Here is a 21,674-nt window from a genome sequence, read left to right as displayed (position 1 = left end):
GCACACCTCTAAATGGTGCCAAAAGATGTTTATTGTTTAAGTCTTTGTGGTGGCATAGAAATCTATTCTTATCTCTAATTATGAAATTTAAACTTTCAAAAATAATATAAATCAAATAGATCTATAAACATTTGAAAAACTTGAAAATAAATAATCTACATAATGTATTATTTTAACAAGTTGAAGTCCCTATTTTTTTTTTTTTTTTTTTAAATATCCATGCACTTGATATCAAGATGATCAATTGGAGGGTTTTGTGTCAGAACAACCTTTTCCAATGAATTTTTGAGTTGACATCTTGAATAAACTTTTTCTTATATATGTTACCCAAATCTGCATAGTAAACTATGCAACTTAGTGTACAGTTTACCTTTGGTACAAAATAGTCACAATTAATCTTGACCATTGAATGTGAAATTTGCTGGCTGCATTTATTTCATTGACCAAATTCAAAATTCAAAAGAAATTTTCTCGAACTCCATAACAATTCCAAGCTATCAGATTTCAGATCAGATGATTATAAGTAATTGTGACCTCCCAAGGTAAATGATGTATACACCCTTAAGTGTCCCAAGGTAAATGGTGTATACACCCTTAAGTGTACCACCATGGAGATTGCACCGAATAAAAGAAACTCGCGTTCTTAAGCGACGATATTATCGTTAGTCCTATTTTGGGAATGGAAAGCATCTTAACTGGAAAAACACCCCTTTGGCCTTGTGAGGAAAAGTATCCCCAAAATTATGATACTTTATTTTGCAAATAGAGGCTCTCTAGCCCACCTTACACTACATGAGTTGCACTCTAAATTAATTAATAGCAACAATAGAGACAGAGCAGTTTTACCTGACAAAAAAGTGGTCCCAAGTGACCACTCTTGTAATGCAAATTAAGAAATCATTAGCATATACATGCATATCACAATGATCGAAAACCGTGATCTGTCACATGTTGGTCTAAATCACAGATCTCGTGCATTCATGTTATTACCATAAAAAATACATGGGGGAGAAAAAATTCCAAAAATGGCCGGTACATGCACACAGCACAAAATAAAATAAAAATATCATCACCTTCAAGACATTACGAAAAAATGAAGAATGATGACAATTAGAAATCAAACTCCAAACCAAGCCATCATAATTTGTCCAACACCTTCTCCCCATGAATACAAATAAAGTGAATCAGACGGTAGTGTAGCATCAAGCAGCATTTTGTATGCTGCATTGATCAATCAAAAAAATGAAGAAAATTCACTCAGAGAGAGAGAGCATCTTCTATCTGAGCGTGATCTCTGTATTGCAGCAGCCAATGATCAACTCCAAACCCAGAGAGAGCGAGAGAGTTCTGTCCAGCTCCACCCCCACATAGAATATGGATGTCAACTCTAAGTGAAATCTAGAACTCGGTGTCGCAGCAGCTAATGATCAAATCAGAAACCATTCTGCGAGCAAAAGGAATGTAGCTCAGGCTGTACCTGGAATACGCAAGAAAATCCTAATACATCAATTCATTACAGTATTTCATGTACTATAACATCTTTTCCTTTCAAATATAGACATTTTGAGTGAAAAATCTTCTTGGTTCTGTTTAGTATCTGAAAACATGTCATCTACATAATATCGATCTACTTGTAGCGAAGAGCTTTCTCCACCAGAGGGTAAGACGCAAAGGTATAGCAAAACACACTTCCAATCAAGTTTAATGGACAGTTTAACAACATAAATTACAAATCTTAATTTTCAACATTAAGATCATGACTCATGAAAATCAATAAAGCTATTCCTTTCCTAGTTTAGACCAAATTGCCTTTTTAAATAATGGTTGCAAGCTTGGGAAGCACAGAGCACTTCCTTTTAGTCAGAGTACACCGAGAATACCCTATTTTGCCACTTCATGGTCAAACTCTTTCTTTTTAGTAGAATGCCAATTGCTCATTTCAAATTCTCTATTATCACCATGACGGTATCCATGGAAAAGAAAGGGGAAGAAGTGAAAGAATAAGAAAGAGAGTGGCCAAAACAAAAGAAAGAAAAAAGAACAAAGAAATTCGTGCAAAGGAAAACCTTTGGCGGTTGTAATCACAAAGAAATGGGAAAATGGTGAACCGTAATCCAATTTAGTTTGAGATTTTTATGATTGAATGTAGAATGATATTCATAGTCTGTTCTAGATTATAAGCAGAAAGATCTGACACCATGTTAATGATCGGCAGTTTTATCAGCTAAAAGCTAGTTTTTATTCCTTGCAACTTATAAAATAAAATACAAGATACCTGCCTAATCTTTACTGTAAGGAATCATTGTAATACTTTACTCTTAACAGCATATTAAATTTCATTAAATTGTTATCATAATACACAATACAGCAAAAGAGTCTTTATAGAATGTTATTCATATTTTTTAGAAGAAGGCAAAGGAAAAGGAAGACTTTTGGAGTTCAAAAAATACAAAATAAGCACAGCAGCATAGCATTAAATTGTATCCCACAGTAAGTATCCAGTATAGTGTGCTAATACTGCTCTCATATTGTAAAAGTAGTGATAACCTAAACCAGGGGTTAAAAAAGCGCCTATCCAGATTGGAATCAGCCGATTGGCATAGGACATGGACTTGCCGGGTTCCTTGACAGAACTGGGATTTGGTTCGATTCACATCAAATCGCCTGGTTCTATCAGAAGAACCGAGCAATTACGCGAAGAACAGGTCGGGTTCTATGGAGTTCAACAGTTTTCAACTTTTAAACATTTTAATTAGTTCTTCCTCATTTCTTGGCTATTTTTCCTAAAATTAGGCCCCAAATCTTTATCTATGAGCTCTCTACAAGATCTGCTCTATTATTTCTTGGATCAAAACCCTTTTCATCAAAATAGAGTGCTCAAAATTAGGATTGTTTTGAAAAATGGAGCACAGATCTGTGACATATTGCCTAGGATATGAATTGTCATTCTCGATTTCGCTAAAGATTTCTCTTCAGACAATGTTAGCAACGATCTATAACAGTTATTTCAGCATTTTACATAATTTTTGTTATTATTTTGAATGTTTTATGTGATTTCAAATTTTAGCAACTAATGAGTGAGTTTTTAAACAATTTCAAATTTTAGTAACTAATGAAGCGATTTTCTGAACAATTTTTTAAAGGAAGAGATTTTTTAAATAAGTAGAGATTTTTTCTTTGGATCAATTGAATCGCTAGCTTTTGTGTTTATCAAATCAAAAGAGGTTTTAAAATTAGAAATGGTGATTTTATATTCGGTAGAAAATAATTAACTGCATTGCCTTTTTTTATGTTTAACAAATCATTGATGTTTATCAAAACAAAGAGATTTTTGAATCAGAAATGGTTATCATATATGTTTAACAAAACCTTTTTGTTTGATGTTTATGATAAACATTATAGACAGTATATCAAACTCTGATTTATTAAATCATATTTAAATCTTTATTTGATTTTATTTTTGAATTTTTTCACCAATGTAAGATGGATAACACAGAATCAGACGATTGGGATTCACAATAAGCAATCCAAACCACCCTGACATGGGACTGATTCAGATCCCGATCCTGTGTTTTGAAACACTGCCCTAATAAGAGATTGATATTAGCCTGCATCTAGCATTATGAGTGAAACACTGAAACTCATCACAAGGGAAAGATTAGGTATCATGATCTGATGGCCTCCCCACCTGTTGATACAATTACTTCAAATATAAATGATGTTTCTCCAATTGAAAGTATCACTACAAAGTTTCAAAACATAAAAAGAAACGCACAAACCCCACAAATCTCTGTATGTATACTTGGTGACTCGAGACTCGAGACTTGAGTATCACATAACTTTTTTTCTTTTTCTTTTCTCTGAGAAAGTTAACGTTGTATTACTATAAATTGTTGTTAGCATCACGACTTCAGCACCATTTTTTTTATAACTCAACTTGTATTTATGCATAGGATTCACATCTACTGGCAAAACTCGGTGAAAGAAGAAAGGTCACAATTATACATTTGGAAGAGGGAAGAGGGAAGAAGGAGAGCGCCAACCCTCACAATTGCTTGAAGCAACAGCAATCTGGATTAGAGCACCCCGCAAACCCCCCCACCCCCCAACCCCCCCACCCCCCCCCCCCCCCCCACCCTCCACCTCTTTTCTCGCCAATGAATCAATCAATGAGTTCGAATCTCACCATAAATGCCCAAAAGTAACTTCATGACTCAAGCACCATTCAATTCTATGTTCTGAATTTCAAGTGAAAGATAAATGGATGACCAAATTTACTGCATTTTCAAAGCAACAGAACTAGAACAAATGGGGCGTTGACTGGCACAGCTGAACCAACACCATCACAAGTACATTCCTTGGACCAAAGCTACCAGTGTTGGTTTAATAAGCCAGTATGCAATAATTGACTTAATGAAGCCAAAAGACTGTAGGCAAACTTTAGAAGACAATGAGTCTGGAGTCCAAAATATCTCATGTTCATTTATAGACGCATTGCATATTTCCATATATTGCCATGAAGTAACAGATTACCAAATTAAAAATACTTGCACGTGAAACCCATAGTTAGATGCTCTCCAGAGAAAAGCCAAAACATGGTTCTTATGGGTATTTTAAGTAAATAAGTGTAACAAAGTCACTTTTTTGTTAGGTACATTCTCCCTTTGTGGTAAACGACCCCTTGCTTGTTTTGGGTCCAAAGAAGATATTATTAATTATAGTTAGTTAACTCGTTAATAATAGTTAGTTTCCTACTATTAAATGATGCCACTGTATGAGGGATATATTTTGTTGTGAAAAAGACCTATTATTAGTAGTTGACGGTTAGAGCTGAAGGGTATGAATTGGACGAATTATCAATAACATCGATTTAGTGAAGGGAGCTCCAATGTATAGAAAGGGCCTCACTGTGTAAGAAGTTCTTAGATATGAAGGAACCCACAATTCGAGTTGAAATGACTAGAAGAAATAACAATAGCCATTGAAATATTTTTTTATACATGGGAAGAATCCACTTTTATTAGTTAGAAGAAGGGAAAGAATTGCTGAACAAAAAAAAGGAAAAAACTAGTTATTCATCAAAGTTAATGTGAAATTAGATTCAATGACCAGAGTGGAAGACGGATATTTAGCTCGCAGACTTCGAACAAGAATTCATCTATTTGCATCAAGAATTTGAAGGAGCCATTTGAGACAATAAAACAGCCACTCAAAGTAAAGTGTCGAACAAGAAGGTGTAACCGTTGAGTTCTATTGCAGTGAACTCAATGAAGCTATAGCAATCCTGCTAATCTGAAAAGATATGCTAGACATGCCCAATTGGGCGAGATTTCTTAATTGAATCTCATGGTGATTTTCTTAGCAGTCCAAGGGTTTGTTCACATTTGGACATTGTTTGCGCCACAACACTTTATTGGACACATTTGGCAAGGTGCTAGAACCATGTTTCTTATATCTTTTGGTAACAAGTGATTTGATGGATCCAACAAATAACAGTAATAAATTCAAAAATAAATACTGTTTTCTGATAATTGAACACAATAATAGGTGGATTTAACTTCTTTACTCCCACTATTGAGGTTTGACATACAAACAAGATTTTTGGCTATCATGATTAATGGTGATAGAATGCATATTTTCACAATGGATAAACCTCTTATGGCTTGAGCAAGTACAATAGCATCCCAAGCTTCTGCAATTTCTCTCTCAACAACTTCTTTTTGTTGTTGCTTCAAAGTTAATTTCGGCTTTTTTTACCCAATCCCTAAAAATTAGTTTTTTATGATATTCTATCCAAGGGTAATAGTTGGCCTAGAAAAATGAATGGTGATGTCAATGGAGGTTACAAAGGAAGATGATAACATCTAATATTTTCTGGATTTGGCGAGAATCTAGAGTAACTAAAGAATTACAACTTTACCGCAATTGGTGCATTGATCTTTGCAGTATTAATGCCTTTTGTTGGTTGGTCCCATTATCACAAAGCTGCTCCAAAATTGGCTTGGTTAAAGATGCAGATGCCCTGTTGAAGCACCAATTAGTGGAGTTACTAGGAGTTGTGCCCCTTTCCTGGGCAAGACACCAAGTAAATGTATTTTACCCATCGACCAATTTCTAGACACTACAGTGGATTCTAAAGAGACACCATTTCCTCCTGAGTTTAACTTAAATTAGAATCTTTTGGCTCAACTTTGTCCCAGTCTTGCAGAGGGATTAACCCCATATTCTACTTTGAATAGGTCAAAATAAACTTCTTACCACACTTACAAAGTACAAAATAGTAAATGTAGTACACAACTGAGCCAAAAACCATAGATGACACATTTTATATACCAAGAAAGTGTCTTCCTACTTGTCAAAAAAAACAAAGGTGTGGTTTGGATAGAGCCTAGGCTCTAAAAAATTAAATTAGAGCCTACCTTCAAATGTGGTTTCAATAGTGGAAACCTTTGTGATAACCTTAAAATATATTTTCATATTTATTTATAAAGTTTAAAGGTGAAAAAATAGTGTAGACTGACAGATCTATGAAAACTTGAAAATCTTGAAAATTGGCGGTCCAAAAATGCGTTACAAAATACACTATTCTAAAACTTGAAATCAATTTTTTTGTCATGTCTATGCATCTTGATGTCGAGATGATTAATTTAAAGATATTTGGGCACCTCTTCTAGTGAAATTTTTGAGGTAGGCTCAAATTTGATTGTTTAGCGCCTCGGCTCTATATAAACTTTTCGCAAAAAAAAAAAAAAGTTTCTTCTTGGAGACACCTCATAGAAGTGAAATAATGTAGATCCATGTGGCATTTTAGGAGTGCAATCTATTACATGATTGATGTAACCTAAGATCAGCCACTTGATAATCTTCAATTACAACCAAATTCAAAACATTCTTTTATAATAGATAATTTGATTTTTTTTTTATAATGACAAAGTACGAATATGATGCTTTTGACACAAACAGGGAATAAAAAATATTTAGAAACTCATCCTAAAAATAAGCATGTCCTGCTCCAGGATTAGAACATTCAATGGCATTACCAGAAACTAAAGGAAAATGAAGAAAGATGATCTTAGGAAGAGCAAGCTAAATGAAGGAAATATTTATCAGTGGAGGGCCATTGAGGGTAGGAATGCAACTGCAATGTTTGTAGAAAGATGTCACTAATTCACCCAAAAAAAAAAAAAAGATTTCACTCTTAATTGGAACCTTATCAGAGGCCTCATAGAGAGAAAATAAAATAAAATAAAAACTTGAATCCCATCTCCTATAATCTACAAGGAATTCGACTTTGATTGGGTAAGTGAAAGAAATCCAAGTCCCTATGGCATTGCAGGTTGGAATCAACAATGATAGAGGTATCAAAAAACTATGTTCTTCAGGAAAAACCCGAGTTAAGTAACTCCTTCATAGCAGAAGTGGAAGGGCCTAGGCTTGTAGGGATAGTAGTTTCTAACACCATTGATAGCAGAGAGGAGCTCAGCAAATTGTTCTAGTGCAGATCACTGTAAAAGAGAAACTCCCATGGGAACCTGTAAATATCTGAGGGGAGAACTAAGACTTCAAAAAAGGGAGGGGATCTAGACATTAATCAAGTGGCAACCAGAACAACCAACACGGAATAAAATATGAGAGGACGGTATTGAGAAGGAACCTTTCTTTTAATAGGACGTAGAATTGTGTGTTCCTTGTGCATTTTAGGCTTCCATTCTGCATTACATGTACTTCATCCAAATAGTTTTTCTTACTCATCATTCAAACTGAGACAATCACTCAATTATGTTTTGTTCACTAATTATCAAATTGCTCTTCATAATAGTGACCAAAATACCCCCCCAACAACGGAAAAAAAAAGTACCATATTACCCACCAATCATGGACACGTCAAAAAAACAGAAGAAAAAAAGAAAAAACAAAAAATCTTCGATGGAGGCATAGGACACAAAATCCATCAATTTAATTAAGCACACTATGCGAAACGGTGACACAAGAATACTTGCATAGATGAATATCGTAGAATATGTGCATGTGCATGCCACACAGTTTATCTCATATGCATGCAAAACTAACCTGTAAAGGTGAAACCAAGGATCAACCAAAACAAAACACTCTCTGTCCACAATGCAGTTGATGTCAAAGGGCCAAGAGTCAAGGGGAAGCAACTTGAAAGGTGCAGGATGTCAGAACATCATTACATCACACAGAAGATGTGCAGACAGATTAATTGCCAACATTCATTTGCACTTAGAAACAAAAATTCGGTACATGGTAGATATGTAGGGTATACCTTAGTATCACATTATCTTTCAAACGATGATTTGCATATTTCTTGATCTAACAAGCACAAAATTGATGAAAATACCTTGTTCAAGTATAAGTAAGGTCATGCAGTCACTTCTGGAACTTCTAAACCATTAAAAGGAACAGAATGAAATATAAGAGAAAAAAATAAGAAAAAAGAAGAAGAAGAAGAAGAAAGAACAGTTTTCAATAATCTGTGTCCCTATACACCAATAAAATGACAAGACTTACCATATGAGAGCACAAATTTCGCTAATGATTGCCAGCAAAGTTAAGATCTTGTTATGAACCTGCTTATCATGGAGCTATAAGTATGTGCATATATATAATGATAGCATCATAGTAAATTTGGAATTCATGAGGACAAATTGATGAATATAATAAATAAAAATATGGAAAGAATAAAGAAAATCCATAGACAGCCAATAACAGCTTACCCAAAGTGCACAAACAAGAGCAAGTATAACACTCCCAATGTATATGCATGTTGCATAAACACGAACAGGATCAAGCATCATCCTTGCTTGCTGTATTGGACCAATAAGGAAGGCTGTGCTGTGAAATAGAGATTATTCAAAGTTTACTTGAAGAGAATGATCCAATAAAAGGCATTCAAACGATACACATAAAAAATTTAGGCACAGAGTAATAGCTCAAATCCATTATCAAACACCACAGTTGGTTAGAAGTATAATAGTTCAAATTTTTTATCCAACAACTATGCTAGTTAGAATTGGTTAAAATTTAATAAAAGTGCAAATGAATTATCAAACCCCCAAGTTGATTAGAATTGACAAAACAAATAATATTGAAACAAGGGTGAGGTTTGAATAAGGTATCAACCTTATACTATTGAAGTAAGGTGCACCTCAAAACTATGTTGAAGATGCAGTTTCAGTGCCGCAAAGCCTTGTGATGATATGAAAGTCTATTGTTGCCCCCAATTATGAAATTTAAAATTCCAGAAATGGTGACAATCAAGCAGATCTATAAACACTTGAAAATTGACGGTTCAAATAATGTGTTAGAAGATGAACTATTTTTAGGACTAAAAATCCCCCTTTTCATGTCTATGAATCTCGAAGGTCAAGATGATCGATTTGAGGATTTCCAGCATAGAGAACAACCTTGTCTAGTGGGTTTTTTAAGTGCACCTTACCCGTACAGTATAAGGTTAACACCTTATATAAACTTTTTCCTTAAAATAAACATGCAAGTTGACTTAAAGTTTGTATACAGTTACAACTAGATTCAGCAAGAAAAACGAAAAGAAAGGCCTATGGAAAATTGTGCTCATTTTTTTTTTTTTGGTGAGTAAAAAAGTGGTAAGTCAATGGGGATTTGGGTCCCTACCCTTTGGTGAAAAAGTCCTCAACATGGGGCTCGGCAATAATACCGCCAAGGCCCCAGGCAAAAAGTGGTAAGTCAGTGGGGATTTGGGCCCCTACTCTGCAATATAAATTGGGCCCATTTAAATAGGCATGGGACACAACTGTCAGATGCCAAATCATGAAATTATATTAGCAAATTTGGCTACAGAATGAGCCTCCCACAGATCACTATTAACGAGTTTTTTTTCTAATCATTCCTATACAATTAAGCATATGCTTACCTTCCAATTGCCAATATGTTGCCAAAGCTGAACGCAATTGCAAACTTAATGGGTCTGAAGAACACCACTAAAGACTGCAAAAAATGGACAATAGTAAAGGTCAAACACACATATGATTACCATCACAACAAACAAAAATGAACAGCATACACACATGCCCCCACACACACAAAAACCCCGGAGTGGGGGGGAGAGAGATGTGTTCATTGTGACTGTGTATTTACTATAGCATCTGCAAATGTATATTTTGGTGTTTGCTCCTAATTCCACTTTCGAAACTTCAGTTCCAATGAATTGACAAGTAGGAATGCAGGTGTACTGTTAGAACACTGGTAAGAAACAATGATTCAGTCGAAAAAAAGGGCAAATCTTGCTAAAAGAATAAATACACTACAAGCTTTTCGATAGAATGGATACAAAGTTTTCATTCAGAAACAAAGGGTGTCACGTGCGAGTTCTAAATTCATGAAGTTTCTTCACAGGAAGCACACTTGTTTTTACTTAAATAACTGAGAATATTACACAATGACAGTTCCTAATGAAGAAACATAGATCCTCGTAAAGCAGAGAGAAGTGATTAATGGTCCACAAGGTTTGTTTTTCTGTATACAGGGGTTGGTCTGTCCACCCCGTCTTGGTAACAATTGGAAATACCGGACCTTTGAAGCTGACGTTTACACAAAGCGTCAGGTCATCTGGGATCAGCTTGAATCTCCATGAATCATCTTGAAATCACCATATATCCCTACCAGCTAGCTTAGGATGCTTAGAACAGATACATGTGCACTGCAGGCATGGGTGATTTTACTTTCCCTTTGGGGTGGCAATAGTAGATACGCACCTTTCAAAGCACAAAAGTTCAATAGCGATACCCATCTCTTGAGGCTGACATTCCAAAGAGATCAGGGTCCTCTAGGTGACCTTCAAATTCCAAGAAACCACCACAAAATCTCACTAAAGTCAGAAACCCCTTTTGAACATAAGATACTTCAAGCTCTTATGAGAGGTAGATGGAAAACATGTAGCAATGCCTCACTACCTCTAATTCGAGTAATGGTGTCGATCATGTAAACACAAATTGAAGCAGAAGGAATATGAAGCAACGAACCTTAGGCTAGCCTTAAGGAGTTGCACCAATAAACATCACCTTATGTTGACCACTACTGTTCACCACTACCCTCTAGCAATGACATCCACAACACCTAAAATTCACGCAATGGCTAAGGAGTGGATTGTGAATTTTGCTCAAATTTGAGTATGCATAGACATTGTTCATCTCAGATTATTGTATTGTCTTGAGAAAAAGACAAAGAAAGGTAACCTAAACATTGAGAGGGGTCAAGTGGACACACCAAGGAGAACTATAAGGAAAGTTTAACTTTCGGTTACTATAGGTCTTACAGAGTGAGATTTCAGAGGCCTGTACATAAGTCATCTTTTTCTCTTGCATATTGTTGCTTCATAGCTAATGAAGACATTGTTCAATGTACAATGGAAGTAGTGTGAAGAGATATGGAGACTTATCATCTGAGGTATGACCCTTGATAGAGGCTAATGGAGGAATAGGATTCGTAGCCTAAATAGTTGGGATAAAGATGATGATGATAGAAATGCTTCCTTGAATATTTATTTAAATACCGGACTTACGAAAACTTAAATTTGTGTAAAATTGTAAGCCTTTATGTGCCAGTTTGTTAAATAATTCATCCACAGAAAAGAAGAAAAAAGGAACTCAGAGCATATACGTGGTTCGGCTGTACACAGCCTTCAAAGGAAAAATACGGTTTTATTTTTCACTTTTTTCTGATAGCCTCCTTACAATTTATAAGTTGATGAGAAGATCCCAAAAATAAAGGAAACACCCAGGCACACGGTTTTCACACGGTATGCCACCTCTACACGGTATGCCAACTTTTTTCTAAATTGTTTTATTTTTTACTTTTTTCTAAACCGTTTTATTTTTTACTTTTTGCTTATAGCCTCCTTACAATTTAAAAGTTGATGAGAAGATCCCAAAAATAAAGGAAACATTGTACATTGTTCAGTGTACAATGGAAGTAGTGTGAATAGATATGGAGACTTATCATCTGAGGTATGACCCTTGATAGAGGCTAATGGAGGAATAGGATTCGTAGCCTAAATAGTTGCGATAAAGATGATGATGATGATGATAGAAATGCTTCCTTGAATATTTATTTACATCCCGCACTTACGAAAAGTTATATTTGTGTAAAATTGTAAGCCTTTATGTGCCAGTTTGTTAAATAATTCATTCACAAAAAAGAAAAAAAAAGGAACTCAAAGCATATACGTGGTTTGACTATATACAGCCTACATCCACGAGGAAAGAAAAAATACGGTTTTGTTTTTCACTTTTTTCTAATAGCCTCCTTACAATTTATAAGTCGATGAGAAGATCCCAAAAATAAATGAAACAACCAGGCACACGGTTTTCACACGGTATGTCGGCTCTACACGGTATGCCAACCGTTTACTGTGTTAACAATCCCCCTCAAGTTAGTGCAAATTGATTTAAAGCACCCAATTTGCTAAGAATTTGTTTAAGCCTCCTTTTTCCGACAGCTTTGGTAAAGGTATCAGCAAATTGATTTTCATTATTGATATATGGAGTTTGAATTACTTTAGCTTGAACTTTTTCCTTGACGAAATGACAGTCAACTTCGATATGTTTGGTTCTTTTGTGAAAAACTGGATTGGAAGCGATGTGGATTGCAGCTTGATTGTCACAATACATTTTGACTGGAAAACCATGTATAAAACCAAGTTCTTGGACGAGAGCTTTACGCCATATAAGTTCACATGCAGTGGAAGCCATAGCTCGATATTCTGTTTCAGCACTAGAACGAGCCACAACATTTTGTTTCTTGCTTTTCCAAGAAACAATATTTCCACCAACAAATGTGTAGAAACCAGTAGTCAATTTTCCATCTGATGGATTCCCAGCCCAATCAGCATCACAATACCCAAGAATATCAACTTGACGATTTTTATGCATCCAAATTACATTACCAAGAGAACCCTTGAGGTATCTTATGATCTTCTCGACAGCTTCCATATGAGAAGTACGAGGAGCATGCATGAATTGGTTCACCATACTTACAGCATAATTTATATCCGGTCTTGTGATGGTTAAATATATTAATTTTCCGACCAACCGTTGATACCTTCCAATATCTTTAAGAGGTTGACCGTCTTCAATAGTTAACTTAGAATTCATTTCAATAGGAGTCTCACTAGGTTTAACTCCTAATTTGCCAGTTTCTTACAAAAGATAAAGAGTATATATCCTTTGGGAGAGAAAAATACCCTTTTTTTAATAAGCCACTTCAACTCCCAAACAATACCTTAATTTGCCCAAATCCTTTAGGTCGAATACCTAGTGGAGGTAATTCTTAAGATGAGTAATACCTTGGGCATCATCCCCAGTGACAATGATATCATCGACATAAACAAGAACAACAACACTTCCATTTTCCCCTTTTTTTACAACCATAGATAAATCTGCATTACATCTTTTAAAATTATATTTTTCAAAGTAAGAGCTTAACTTTGTGTACCAGGCCCTAGGGGATTGCTTAAGGCCATAAATAGCCTTTTTTAACTTGCACACAAGATTGGAATTTTCATGGGGAATTTTCATATAAACTTCCTCCTCAAGGTCGCCTTGCAGGATTTGCATTTTTTACATCAAGTAGATATAGAGGCCAATCATAATTAGCGGCAATTGATAATAAAACCCTGACGGTATTCATTTTAACAACAAGAGCAAATGTCTACTTATAATCTACACCGTAGGTTTCAGTGAACCCTTTTAGCATCAAGTCATGCCTTGTAACTCTCTATAGTTCCATTGTTGTTGTATTTTATTTTATAAATCCATTTATTCCCAACCACCTTTTTCCCTTTGGGTAATTCGACTAGTTCCCACGTTTTATTTTTGTCGAGGGCCCAAAGCACTTCTTCCATAACCTTTTTCTAGACAAGATAGGAAGAAGCCTCTTGGAAGCTGGCAGGTTCTTGAATGGCAGATATACAACAAAGATACGAACTATATTCTTGAGAGACATTGGAAAAGTTAACAAACTTTTGAATTGAGTAATTGGTGGAAGCAATAAAAATGTGAAAATCACGATACTTACTTGGGAGTTGAACGTTTCTTCGAGGATGACTGGGTCCCACTTGGGGATCAAATGGTGAGGGATTGGTTTCTTGAGGTTCTTCATCATTTCTAGCTTCCACCTCATTTTGAATGTTATGAATGAGTTTGTTCTCCACAGTCTTCACTTGAAATCAAAGGCATCACATGATTCTCCCCTTGAACCTTAATTTCCTCATGCATGGGAAGTTGAAGAAAGTAATGTTCATTTTCTTGAAAAATAACATCACGGGAGATAATAACAGTTTTTGAAAAATTATCATAGCATTTACATGCCTTTTGAGTGGGACTTTATCCAAGAAACATGCATTTCCTTGCCTTTGGACTTAATTTATGAGAATTTTGATTGTGAACATAACAAGTACAACAAAAAATCTTCAAGTGTGATAGAGAACTTTTCTTTCCCTTCAACATTTCAACTGGCGTTTTTTCTTGCAAAAATTTATTTGGCCATCTATTTATGAGATAGCAAGCAATTAAAACCGCATCACCAAAAACTTTTAGGGACATTGTTTTGGAACAAGAGAGACCTCCCAACTTCAAGTAAGTGTCTATTCTTGCGTTCGGGTATTCCATTTTGTTGAGGGGTACCAACACAAGAGGTTTGGTGAATAATTACATTCCCTTTGAAAAAAGTAGAAAAAGAATTGTTGACATATTCAGTTCCATTATCAGAATGTAAAATCTTAATTCTAACGCCATACTGAGTTTCAATCATCTTAAAAAATTCTCTGAAGGTAAGAAACACTTGATCCTTAGAATGAAGTAAATAAACCCAAGTATGTCTAGAAAAATCATCAATAAAGTTTAAGAAATATCGATGCCCGCGATATGAGGTAACATGAGCGGGACCCCACACATCAGAATGAATCAAACTAAAAATAGATGATTTTCTGTCTGAAGTTTTAAAGGCAATCTGATTTGCTTAGCATAACGGCAAATATCGCAGTCTTTAGAATCCAAGTGTAAACTAGGAAATAATGAACCAAGAACTTTGTCTGATGGGTGGCCAAAACGCCGATGCGACATTTGACAATCAATTACCTTCTACTTTGAAGTCGCTAAAGCGTTGCATTTTGTATCCAAAATGTATAGACCTCGTTCCAACCATCTCTCACCAATCTTAGTCCCCGTGCCCGGTCCTGAAAACTAACATTGGTCGAGTTAAAGATGACATCACAATTGTGAATATGAGTAATTTTACTGACTTAAAGAAGATTTGATGAAAATTTCGGCAAAAACAGAACATCTAAGTTGGAAGAATTAGTGAAAAATTGTATTTTTTCACTTCCTTCCACAGCTACAGTAGAGCCATTGGCAATGGTGACAGGATCATTTTTAAAAGATTTATCAAAATTGGATAAAATTGTATCAGTACCAGCCATGTGGTCGGTGGCACCTGAGTCGATAATCCAATAATCGAAGGACTGAGAGAGCAAGGATGTATTACGTAGAATGTTGATGGAATCTTGTGAATTTGAAGCAACAGAAGCCTTAATCAAAATTTTGAACAAGTTGTGCTTGCTTCTCAAGGGTTTGTTGGGCATTATTTTCAGCAATGTTGGAAGTATTCTTTTTTCCAAGAAATTGTTTTTTCTTTTCAGGGTGAAGTTTCCAACAATTATGTCCTTCTTTTCTACATTCAAGACGGTAGGGACAATTTGAATTACGTCCTTTACAGCGAGTAATAATAACCTTGGAACCAGAAACTTTTTCAGCACCTTCATTAGCTTCAGATTTCAAGGTTAATCTGTCAAGATTATCTTTTGGAGTTTTCATCATAACTTCTCTACGAGTTTCTTCTCTTGACACAATATTGCAAACGGTGTTGAAATCAGGTATGATGGATGTGAGGGGAAATTGACTCCTAAGACTTTCATATCCAGAACCAAAAGCAGACAGAAGAGCAAATGTCATCTCTTGATCTTTTCTGGCATTAAAGGTTGCAAGATCGGCAGTAGTAGGCAAATAGTATTCAAGTTGATCAAATAAACCATGTACAATACCAATTAACTCTCCAAATGTTTGCTCACCCTTTTTTAAATTCATTATTTCTTGCCTGATTTGATATATTTTGGAGGCATTATTTACTCCACTATAAACATCCTTGGCTTCAAAATTGCAGCAGCAATAGGAAGAAACTAAAGTCCTGTGGCAATTTTTCTGTCCATAGAATTTAATAACCAGAATTTGACTAAGTCATTATTGGTTTGCCAGTTTTAAGAGGATGGTTCATCTTTTTCAGGAGGTTTCTTAGAGCAGGTCAAATACCCCAACTTGCCTTTTCCACTTATACACAATTGGGCTAAATTTGACCAAAACAGATAATTTATCCCTCCTTTCAAGACGTCAGTAGTAATTCTAAGGTTTGGATTTGAGTCATTTGGGTTCGAATTTTCAGCCATGATGAAAAAAATAAATATAGGCAAAATAAAATCACTGACCTTAGGAGAGGCGAATAAAAAATAAGATTCAAAGAATATCCGTTGCTGATCTTTTTAAAATACCAAAACACCATTCAAATATGAAAAGTTTGCTCCAATATACTTTTGATATAATATGGTCCCTACGGACCACCTCTTTCCCCTTTTTGCAACAAAGTAAACCTCTTTCTCCTTTTGATATATACAGGAAGCTTTGCCTTTCTTGTGCGGAGCAACTTTATCCTGGAAGAGAAACGGAAGAGAGAGAAAGGGAGACCAAAAAAATTTTGGAGGCCAAATCGCAAATCAGAGAGAGCATAAAACCGCAAATGCCTTAAAAGAATGAGACCAAACTGCTCTACCAAAAGCTGAGAAGAATGAGACCAACTGCTCTACCAAATAAGTTCCCAGAAACTTGGCTCTGATACCATATTAAACAATTCATTCACAGAAAAGAAGAAGAAAAGAACTCAACGTACGTACGTGGTTCGGTTATACACAGCCTACATCCACAAGGAAAAGTACAGTTTTATTTTTCCCTTTTTTCTGATAGCCTCCTTACAATTTATAAGTTGATGAGTAGATCCCCAAAATAAAAGAAACACCCAGGCACACGGTTTTCACATGGTATGCCAACTCTATACGGTATGCCAACTGTATACCGTGGCCTTCAAAAATTTTCTGATCTCCCTTTCTCTCTCTTCCGTTTCTCTTTCAGAGTAAAGTTACTGTGCACAGGAAAGGCAAAGCTTCCTGTATACATCAAAAGGAGTAAGAGGTTTACTTTCTTGCAAAAAGAGGAAAGAGGTGGTCCATAGGGACCATATTATATCAAAAGTATGTAGAGCAAACTTTTCATATTTGAATAGTGTTTTGGTATTTTAAAGAGATCAGCAACGGGTATTCTTTCAACCTTATTTTTTGTGCGCCTCTCCTAAGGCAGTGATTTTATTTTGGCTATATTTATTTTTTTTATCATGGCTGAAAATTCAAACCCAAATGACTCAAATACAAACCTCATAATTACTATTGAGGTCTTAAAGAAGGGATAAATTATCTTTTTTGGTCAAACTCAGCCTAATTGTTTATAAGTTGAAAAGGCAAGTTGAGGTATTTGACCGGCTCTAATAAACCTCCTGGAAAAAATGAACCATCCTATGAAGACTGGCAAACCAATAATGACTTAATCAAATCTGGGTTATTAAATTCTATGAACAGAAAAATTGCCACAAGACTTTAGTTTCTCCCTACTGCTACTGCAGTTTAGAATAAAGCCAAAGATGTTTATGGTAGAATAAATAATGCCTCCAAAATATATCAAATTAGACAAGAAATAATGAATTTAAAAACGGGTAAGCAAACAATTGGAGAGTTAATTAGTACTGTACATGGTTTATTTGATCAACTTGAATACCACTTGCCTACTACTACTGATCTTGCAACCCTTACTACAAGAAAAGATCAAGAGATGGCATTTGCTCTTCTGTCTGCTCATGGTTCTGAATATGAAAGTCTTAAGAGTCAAATTCTCCTCACATCCACCATGTCTGATTTCAACACCGTATGCAATATCGTGTCAAGAGAAGAAACTCGTAGAGAAGTTATAATTGAAACTCCAAAAGATAATCTTGGTAGATCAGCCATAAAATCTGAAGCTAATGAGGGTGCTGAAAAAGTTTCTGGTTCCAAGGTTTCTATTACTCATTGTAAAGGAGTAATTCAAATCGTCCCTACTGTCCTGAATGCATAAAAGAACGACACTCTAAAGATAATTGTCGGAAACTCCACCCTGAAAAGAAAAAACAATTTCTTGGAAAAAAGAATGCTTCCAACATTGCTGAAAATAATGCCAAACAAACCCTTGAGAAGCTGGCACAACTTGTTCAAAATTTTGGTAAGGCTTATGTTGCTTCGAATTCACAAAATTCCATCAATGTTCTAGGTAATACATCATTGCTCTCTCAGTCTTTCAATTCTTGGATTATGGACTCGGTGCCACCAATCACATGGCTGGTACTGATACAATTTTATCCAATTTTGATAAATCTCCTAAAAATGGTCCTGTCACCATTGCCAATGGCTCCACTGTAGCTGTGGAAGGAAGTGGAAAAATACAATTTTTCACTAATTCTTCCAACTCAGATGCTTTGTTTTTATCGAAATTTTCATCAAATCTTCTTTCAATCAGTAAAATTACCCATACTCACAATTATGATGTCATCTTTACGCCGACCAATGTTACTTTTCAGGACCGGGCCACGGGGAGGAAGATTGGTGAAGGGCGGTTGGAACGAGGTCTATACATTTTGGATACAAATTGCAAGGCTTTGGCGACTTCAAAGGAGAAGGTAACTGATTGTCAAATGTGGCATCGGCGTTTCGGCCACCCATCAGACAGAGTTCTTGGTTCATTATTTCCTAGTTTACACTTGGATTCTAAAGACTGCGATGTTTGCCGTTATGCTAAGCAAATCAGATTGCCTTTTAAAACTTCAGACAGAAAATCATCATCTATTTTTAGTTTGATTCATTCTGATGTGTGGGGTCCCGCTCATGTTACCTCATATCGCGGGTATCGATATTTCTTGAACTTTATTGATGATTTTTCTAGACATACTTGGGTTTATTTAGTTCATTCTAAGGATCAAGTGTTTCTTACCTTCAGAGAATTTTTTAAGATGATTGAAACTCAGTATGGCGTTAGAATTAAGATTTTACATTCTGATAATGGAACTGAATATGTCAACAATTCTTTTTCTACTTTTTTCAAAGAGAATGTAATTATTCACCAAACCTCTTGTGTTGGTACCCCTCAACAAAATGGAATACCCAAACCCAAGAATAGACACTTACTTGAAGTTGGGAGGTCTCTCTTGTTCCAAAACAATGTCCCTAAAAGTTTTTGGAGTGATGCGGTTCTAACTGCTTGCTATCTCATAAATAGATGGCCAAATAAATTTTTGCAAGAAAAAACGGCAGTTGAAATGTTGAAGGGAAAGAAAAGTTCTCTATCACACTTGAAGATTTTTTGTTGTACATGTTATGTTCACAATCAAAATTCTCATAAATTAAGTCCAAAGGCAAGGAAATGCATGTTTCTTGGATAAAGTCCCACTCAAAAGGCATGTAAATGCTATGATAATTTTTCAAAAACTGTTATTATCTCCCGTGATGTTATTTTTCAAGAAAATGAACATTACTTTCTTCAACTTCCCATGCATGAGGAAATTAAGGTTCAAGGGGAGAATCATGTGATGCCTTTGATTTCAAGTGAAGACTATGTGGAGAACAAACTCAATCATAACATTCAAAATGAGGTGGAAGCTAGAAATGACAAAGAACCTCAAGAAACCAATCCCTCACCATCTGATCCCCAAGTGGAACCCAGTTGTCCTCGAAGAAACGTTCAACTCCTAAGTAAGTATCGTGATTTTCACATTTTTAATGCTTCCACCAATTACCCAATTCAAAAGTATGTTAACTATTCCAATGTCTCTCAAGAATATAGTTCGCATCTTTGTTGTACATCTGCCATTCAAGAACCTGCCAGCTTCCAAGAGACTTCTTCCTATCCCGTCTGAAAAGAGTCTATGGAAGAAGAAATTTGTGCCCTCAACAAAAATAAAACTTGGGAAATATTGAATTACACAAAGGGGAAAAGGTGGTTGGGAATAAATGGATTTATAAAATAAAATACAACAGCAATGAAACTATAGAGAGATACAAGGCATGACTTGTTGCCAAAGGGTTCACCCAGACCTACGGTGAAGCTTATTATAAGGAGACATTTGCTCCTATTTTTAAAATGATTACCATCAGGGTTTTATTATTAATTGCCGCTAATTATGATTGGCCTCTATATCAACTTGATGTTAAAAATGCAAATCCTGCAAGGTGACCTTGAGGAGGAAGTTTATATGAAAATTCCTCAAGGACATCCTCATGAAAATTCCAATCTTGTGTGAAAGTTAAAAAAGGCTATTTATGGCTTAAAGCAATCCCCTAGTGCCTGATACGCAAAGTTAAGCTCTTCCTTGGAAAAATATAATTTTAAAAGATGTAATGCAGATTCATCTATGTTTGTAAAAAAAGGGGAAAATGGAAATGTTGGGGTTGTTGTTTATGTCGATGATATCATTGTCACTGAGGATGATGCCCAAGTTATTACTCATCTTAAGAATTACCTCGACCATGTATTCGACCAAAAGGATTTGGGCAAATTAAGGTATCCCCAGGTGACAAGGTGATTTTGAATAGTTATGGCAATGAAAATTCTCCATGACAGCAGGTGGGGATCAATGGAAGTTGTTTAACCAATTAGTAATGTGAGAGAGAGACCAAAAATCCCTAGATGATAGCAATGATAAAATTCATTTAGCAATTTCGAGTTTACAAGAGAGAGAAAGAGGCACTTCCTATAGACTGTCATTTCATGTAACCCTCAAGACTTATTTTTTAGAGAGAGAAAGAGATGTTCGTACCAAAATCATACAAAGCAAACCACCAAGAAGACAGCCAGCAAACCCATACAGTCTCTGTCAAAAAAATTCAGAGAAATGAATCAGTAACGGACCAAATTATCCATGAGTCCTAGACCATAAACTCATAAGTGAAGAGGGAGAGATAAAATAGCTAAAAAAATGGAATAATTGAGTTCAATTTTGACGAAACTAGACTGAATTGGGCATTTTTACCTGCATTGGTGACAGAGCGCACTGACCATTATCGTAAGATTGGGCTGAAAATAGGGAGTATCCGTCCTCTTCCTCTGCAACATCAGGCCCCAAAAGAGATCTATTGAACCTGCCCATTGCTCCACTTAACTTCTCCATTTTCTCTCACTCACAAGTCACAACATAAGTGGATCGTTTCGATTGGGGCATCGTAAAAATTAAGAATGGTGCAATCATTGCGACACATAGCAAGAAGATCCCGATGAAAAGGAGAGGGACGGAGAGCAGTGAGCAGTCAACTTTACCAAGCGTTGGAGAGGGAGGTCCTGCACCCAAGTATGAAACTTTTTTATTTTAACCATGGAAGATTAGGGCAAGTAACTTGACTTTTTTTTATTTTTTAAAATTTAAAAAGGAAAAGTATACAATAAAAAATCAAATTATGGCTGAGGCCCTGAACAATCAAATTAGAGCCCGAATGTGGTTGC

The 21,674-nt window shown here is 35.6% G+C and overlaps 1 protein-coding gene across 10 annotated transcripts; it reads right to left on the bottom strand.

Moving 5' to 3' along the window:
* Positions 1–951: 951 nt before the first annotated feature.
* On the bottom strand, positions 952–21,646 carry LOC18442389 (uncharacterized). Of its 10 annotated transcripts, none has more exons than XM_088870084.1 (9): positions 21,208–21,522; positions 20,995–21,048; positions 15,135–15,232; positions 14,074–14,255; positions 9,914–9,987; positions 8,739–8,856; positions 8,533–8,591; positions 5,921–6,022; positions 952–1,477 (listed from the first exon to the last, which is right to left on the bottom strand). In XM_088870084.1, the coding sequence occupies exons 4-9, from the start codon at positions 14,176–14,178 to the stop codon at positions 1,399–1,401; spliced, it is 537 nt and encodes a 178-aa protein (XP_088726210.1). In that variant the 5' UTR covers positions 14,179–14,255; positions 15,135–15,232; positions 20,995–21,048; positions 21,208–21,522; the 3' UTR covers positions 952–1,398. The 10 variants fall into 10 exon arrangements, 9 of the variants coding, with proteins under 9 accessions (XP_088726210.1, XP_088726197.1, XP_020527870.1 ...); XM_088870071.1 differs by lacking the exons at positions 20,995–21,048; positions 21,208–21,522 and adding exons at positions 9,655–9,750; positions 16,535–16,595; XM_020672211.2 differs by lacking the exons at positions 14,074–14,255; positions 15,135–15,232 and adding an exon at positions 9,655–9,750 and having other exon boundaries at positions 21,208–21,640.
* Positions 21,647–21,674: the final 28 nt, after the last annotated feature.

Source organism: Amborella trichopoda, chromosome 1 (assembly GCF_054954075.1).
Source record: "Amborella trichopoda isolate Santa Cruz 75 chromosome 1, AtrichopodaSantaCruz75HAP2 v2.0, whole genome shotgun sequence".
In the NCBI taxonomy this organism is placed as follows: domain Eukaryota; kingdom Viridiplantae; phylum Streptophyta; class Magnoliopsida; order Amborellales; family Amborellaceae; genus Amborella; species Amborella trichopoda.
This window is presented reverse-complemented; position numbering and strand designations above follow the sequence as displayed.

Excerpts from the sequence above, each read along its gene's own strand:
- LOC18442389 (XM_020672211.2), bottom strand. The coding sequence starts at position 21,345 with ATGGAGAAGTTAAGTGGAGCAATGGGCAGGTTCAATAGATCTCTTTTG. Across the intron at positions 9,751-9,913 it reads AACATATTGGCAATTGGAAG|AGTAGGGGCCCAAATCCCCA; the intron begins GTAAGCATATGC and ends TTTATATTGCAG. Across the intron at positions 8,592-8,738 it reads CTCTTGTTTGTGCACTTTGG|GTTCATAACAAGATCTTAAC; the intron begins GTAAGCTGTTAT and ends CATGATAAGCAG.